Raw genomic sequence first — 5,974 nt, 5'->3', positions numbered from 1 at the left:
AAGAAACCCCTCCCAAAGCACTTGAGGAAAATATTAGGGATAATTCAAGATATAAAGTAAATACTGAAATTTTCAACATCCCATTTTGGACTTTAAAACTATAGTGGTTTAGTGTAGAGGCCTAACTCTTGTGTTTGTGTGTGCACTTTATACATATATACACACATACGTGTGTGTGTGTATGCACATGTAAGGTTTGTAAGGAGGTATGTTTTATTAGACCAGTATAGTTGGAAAAAGTACATAAGCCCTTTGCCAGTCTAATATAAGCTATTACCTCTCCCTTGAAACTTTTTCTCTCACATCGCCATGATCATGGTTACGAGACTATTTACATACACATTAAAAAAAATCTCCCTTGGTGAACTTAAAAATTGCATCTCCAGCATTCCGCTGCAATACTTAAGCCACTTAAAACCAGACAGTAGAAATATGAAACTTGTGTAGTTTCAGACATCATGTTGAATGCTATAACAACTCTTCTATGTTCTCCTTAGTCCTAACAGACACAAGCATCAAGTTGCATGTCAACCAGGAGCCCTGGATAACAAAACAAGCTTTGACACTGGAGCAAGAGACAGGCAGCAGCGTTGGGGTCTTGGAGTTGCAGTATAAACTGTAAGGTCCACAGGGAAATCTAAATGGTGTATTTTTCTGTTTACCTTCAGGTGACAATGTCCAAATGCTTCAACACATCACTGAACATCTGTTACAAAAACTCCTGTCACTAAGAATAAAAATGGATGGATGAATAATGGTCAGGCTGGACCTCCTGCCTCTTGCCAGTAGTATTGAGCAGAGATTTAAAAACAGCTTGTAAGCAATATGCAGCCAATCTAGACCAATATAATCAGACCTAGAATCATCAACATTACAGATACGTCAACTTACCTCTGAATAGAGATAAGTTAGGTAGTTGCTGGCATTTCTCAAAGGACCCCGGTTCGCCGACTGAAGTCAGTAAAGGAATTACTTGTTTCACAATCTTTTTTTCCAATTGTATTCACTGACAGCACTGAATAGGTTATTTTTTCCTTTTTAAAAGCTTGCATTCTGATTTAATTGAAGAAATATGATAAAGTCTGCCCCTCTCCATATTTAAAAAAGAATATTTCAAAATGTAATACACTGTAAAATATTCTGAATGTTCCCCCTCATGTAAAACCCTACCATACATGAAACAGATTTTTAATACAAGTGAGTAACAAAAAGCCTAATAGCAAATACATCTTAACAGATAAAGGAATGGGATTTCCTTTTTATTCACTGCCATCTCTTTCTACATCTTCCTGTAAGATCGACATTTCAATATTTTCATCAACTGCAAAGGAAGGATAACTCAAACATGCAAATAAAGATTAACATGCTGGCTATACTGGCTAGCCCATCACGAAAGGCAGAGCTTTACCTATGTTGGGCATATTGGTCTCCACGGTATAAAACGTGTGGCTTCAAGGGGATTGGGTGGAGGGGGGGATGCTCAGTTAGATGCCAGTTTCCTGATGAGAAGTCACCTTTTAGGATAAGGTACAGCTGCAAAAGCTGTGCAGTCAAGAAACCCTGCTGTATTTGTCTACTACATAATATATTTCCACATCAGCAATCACTTCTATCCAAACGGATATATCCAAATCAAATGTCATTGCAGTAAAACTGCCCTCTGATGAGGCACCCTGATAATTTAAAAAAGACAACAGCCATCCTTGCAAAGCATTCTAGTGCTACAAACTATGGTTCTTACACAGTGTTTCTTTCAGAAGAAAGACTTCCTTGAAAATTATTTAACTCCTTTCTTAAATCGAACTTTGTGCAACCCTTTCAGGTTGCTTTGAAGAAAAATGTTGAATCAATCCATATTCTAAAATGCCTTAGAAAGAAGAAAAATCCCAGCAGTAAATCCACCTAATTAAGTGGGGGTGTATCTAGCCCATAGGCTATTACTGCATCTCAGCTTAATATTTTTAAACATACTATATGTGGAACAGGCAGTAGGCTCTCATTATTTCTCAAATGAAGCTGAATAGATCTAACCCAAATTACAGCAAGACAAACCAGACAACTTAAGTGATGAAAATTGTACTTTTTCCTCTGCTTTAGGGATGCTTCTGGCTCATCTGTCCTCTGATCAAGGTGAGCCTGATAAAGCTGAAAATTACACTGTGTGACTGGATTGTACGAGACTATCTTTCCCCTGAGAAGTGATTTATTTTAGTAACTCTTGATGAATAAGAAACTTTCTGCTCCAACATGCGGCTCTTCTTGTGTGGGCATGGTTCCTTATTGCTTTGAGTGAGAGATCACGTAAAAGAAACATAGAATACGAGTGGCTACGTCTTCTTTATGGTTCAAAGACAAATTTGCATTATAAGACAGACCTTCAGGGACCACAAGTTTCATAAAAAGTGAAAATTATTATCATTAGTTTGTAGGTTTAACTGCAAAAGTTACTGGTGTATCTTCCACTTTTTGAGTGTGAGGAAAATCCAGTTTTGGTTTTGAGAGATCTCGCTTTGTAGAATTTGGGGTTTCTTGATCTTTAGAAGATTCCAGGAGATGTTGCATGTTAAGTTTGAAAATGAGGCGAGGATCTGGTCCAGAAAGAGATGGGCAATTGCAGCTCTCTCTTATTTTAAGAGCCTGTGAACACATAGGAAAACAAATCAAGCTCATTGAAATAAGGAAAACAAAAAAGGTTTCAGTCAGCGATTTGGCTTTCCAGTAAGGTTTGCATTTGTACACAAAGCTTAGTGAGTATAATACTGAGTCTGAGTTGTTACTGAACAACTTTTCAACAGAAACCAAGAATTCCCAAGAAGAAATGTAGCAATATGGTAAAACGATGGGGAAAAAATGAAGAATGAAAAATGAAAATCTTTTTCTCACAGTCAGTCTCTCAAAGAATGGATACTCTAAAAGGTACAGCATAAATAAATAGGAAGTTCTCCAACTATTTTATGTGATACTTGTTGATATCAGTACCTTCTACCTTTTAATTTACATTCACATGTAAATTAAAATGGCTGCTTCAAGAAAAAAAAGGGCTGTGAATAATTTACTTCATCAGATATGTTCTATTATTGAAGTAGCTATATAGAGATGATTGACTCAAGAAACGAGGGAAAAATCTCCAATAATGTAACGGACATTTAACCGTTCAGCTCAGAGATGGTTGATCAGTATAGTTAAGGTCCAGTTACACAAGTGATCTCATCTCCAAGAAGCATTTGAATACACAGCTTCCAAGTGTATTCTGAGAAAACAATGTCTCTAGAAGGTAAAAATTTTTCTGGATAAAAAGATTAGCACTAAAAGACCAAACTTTAAATTACTCCTGCTCACTGAGTAAGTGCCATTGCTTGCATTCTACAGATTAGAAAGTAGAGGCACAAAGAAGCCAAAGAATTTCCCAGAGAATCAAAATCCATTAATGCAGGCACACTCCCCCCGATCATTCTGTCTTGTGGGCAATCTAAGAAAGGTATGACAATGGATGAATCTCATGTCTCAAAGGCACTTGGAAAAATTGATATAAAACAGTATAAAGTCACCTATTTTAAAGGATGCTTAAGTTGGTGTTCATTGTAACGAAGCTGAAGATTTGCAAAATGAAACACCAAGAAAACACCAAGTCAAAAAATAGCCTGATATTTAGCACTAATCAATGGTCACTTTTATGCAGTATTATCTGTATCTTAGCCTCAATTAACAGCATAAAACTATGGGCAGATTAACACCAGCTGTATTTTTAATCCTTTAATGGGAAAATAAGTTCAAATGTGTACTTTATTCCACTTCTCTTCATAACCGTGGATTCTTGAAAAGTCATGGCCAGACCTGTCCTGAGTTGTAGCCAGGTGCCCCCTGACCAGTACTAGGGCCTGTTAGCGGACAGTGTGGGTTGATTCATTTGTTCTAGATGGATTAAAGAGGAAGAAGAAAGTAACACAGTCTTCATAGCAGTCCTACCACTGCACTTAAAAAACAAAGCAGAAATTTTAATTTGCTTTATATGCACTAGATTTGGCTGAAATATCAAATCAAATATTCCAGTACACTTATGCATACGTATTTGCCCATCATTTTGAAACAATTTGGTATTCTTCCACTAGAAGACACTAGGAACATCTTACTGCAGCAGATTTTAAAATAGAAGAGCGGAGCTTCTTAACTCATTTCTTTGTATAAGGAGGTACCAAAACATATTTCTCCCTAACTTTACTACAGTGAACTGATAGTTTGCTGTAAATGGCTAGAAACAAACAGAATTTAAATTTATCAACTGGTTTTGGAAAAAAACACATTCCAGGAATGTAGCAAGAGTTTCTCCAGCTGTTTCTTGCTGAAATGTAACATTCAAATTACTGGATACACAAGTCTGGGTTAGGCATGCAAATATTCCTCGTTTAACTTCTAAAAAATACAAATAAAGCTTTCAGTATTTGTTTTTCTAAAGCATGATCGTCCATGTCGTCACCAAATGTAACTGTACCGCTGAACACTTCTGCTTCAGTGACCAATTAATTTCTAAACTGACACTTATGACAAACCAAGAGTTTTCCCTTGTGCTCTTCCAGAACATAAGCTGCTGCAAGACTGCATTAATGTCAAGCAGCATTATTCAAGGCAAATGGAAATACGAAGATTTAGGCTGCATCCTGGAAAGGGCAACGTAATCCTCTTTTGAACTAATTTAGCAATTTTAAATCTCTGGTTTTCTTGGCTATATAGTGCCTGGCCTATTTTCATGGTTTCACTTACCTAAAATACTAAAGTCACAACAGCAAAGGTAAAAAACAATACTTCAGAGTCAACATTTTTACCCTCCGGATATCTTTGTGTTCTTGCTAGACATAAAGCTGTCCAAGGAGGCATCTATTCAACACCATCAACTCACACGCCATTAAAAAGACTACAGTTACGAGAATGGAAAGCTATGGTGACATGTCATCTCACTGTTAAAGACAGCTATGACTACACACTCTAGTGAAAGTAGTCTTTGCATGTACGTTTGTGACTGCTATGCAACATTCAACCCTAGTTAGAAAGTGTTCTTTCCCTGGCTCGGTTGACTGCTGCTATTTTGTTTCGTGCCAGTAGCTCCATAATGTCATTAAGATGCCAGTAACAGGCTGAGGAGCTTCCAATATAATTTTTCCTGAAAGATAAAACAGCCCAACATGGTCAGCCATACTGTACTTTCAAAATCACTAGCAACTTCAAATCCAGTAATTCAATATTGCTCAAGTAAATTGGTTTTTGACAGTTTGGGTAAAAGGACAAGTAAAATCATTCTTAATGAAGCGCATGCATATTGATATTATAAGAACATGTTTCATTGACTGTTTATACTGAAGAGTGTTCTCAATAAAGACGACAGACAGAACTGAGACAAGGTTAACTAGTTTGAATGAGTACGTAGATTCACCTGGGAATTGAGAGTACTTTAATGCTGTTCTTTTCAGGTTAACCTTAAGAGAGAAGTACTGCTGTTCAGAATAAAGACCACCTGCACACTTACTGGTTCAGGAGATCTCAAATAAAACATCAAAACTATTGCTTGTAAGTAACAAAGGTGAAGCTGTTTTTCTTATCAATACAATTGCAGTCACCTCCTGCAATGTGCTGGGAGGGGGGAAGACATAAGAGTTAGGGAGGTCTGCCTTATCCTATTGCTTTCATGTAAAGCCTACCAGCAGAGACAAATATAGAAAAAAGTAATTTTTAGCCCTCAGTATTAATCCTTCACCACTGTCACAGATACCAGGCTAACTGCTGCATCTCGACCCCTTACGGTCTTTTGGAGTGCATCCTACCGCTCAGGCTGTCAGCTCTCTCAGTATAAAAGCCACATCATTCTCTTGTCCGCAAACCAGGCCAGGGGTTATAGTCTCTTGTGTATTAACTGTGATTACCTCGGAAGGGCTGACTTACGCTCTGACCTTGCAATTCTGACAAAAACTAAGAAATAGCACAA

The 5,974-nt window shown here is 37.3% G+C and overlaps 1 protein-coding gene across 1 annotated transcript in view; it reads right to left on the bottom strand.

The window, feature by feature from the left end:
* Positions 1 to 2,255: 2,255 nt before the first annotated feature.
* The window catches only part of OMA1 (OMA1 zinc metallopeptidase), a 17,728-nt gene continuing 14,009 nt past the window's right edge, over positions 2,256 to 5,974 (bottom strand). Inside the window, exon 8 of the mRNA XM_009573448.1 lies at positions 2,256 to 2,637. Coding sequence (XP_009571743.1) covers positions 2,419 to 2,637 — 219 coding nt within the window. The 3' untranslated portion in view covers positions 2,256 to 2,418. The remainder of the gene's footprint in view (positions 2,638 to 5,974) is intronic.

Source organism: Fulmarus glacialis, unplaced genomic scaffold, assembly GCF_000690835.1.
Source record: "Fulmarus glacialis isolate BGI_N327 unplaced genomic scaffold, ASM69083v1 scaffold21572, whole genome shotgun sequence".
NCBI classification, from domain to species: Eukaryota; Metazoa; Chordata; class Aves; order Procellariiformes; family Procellariidae; genus Fulmarus; species Fulmarus glacialis.
Note: the sequence above shows the minus strand (reverse complement) of the source record. Positions and strands in the feature narration are given on the sequence as shown.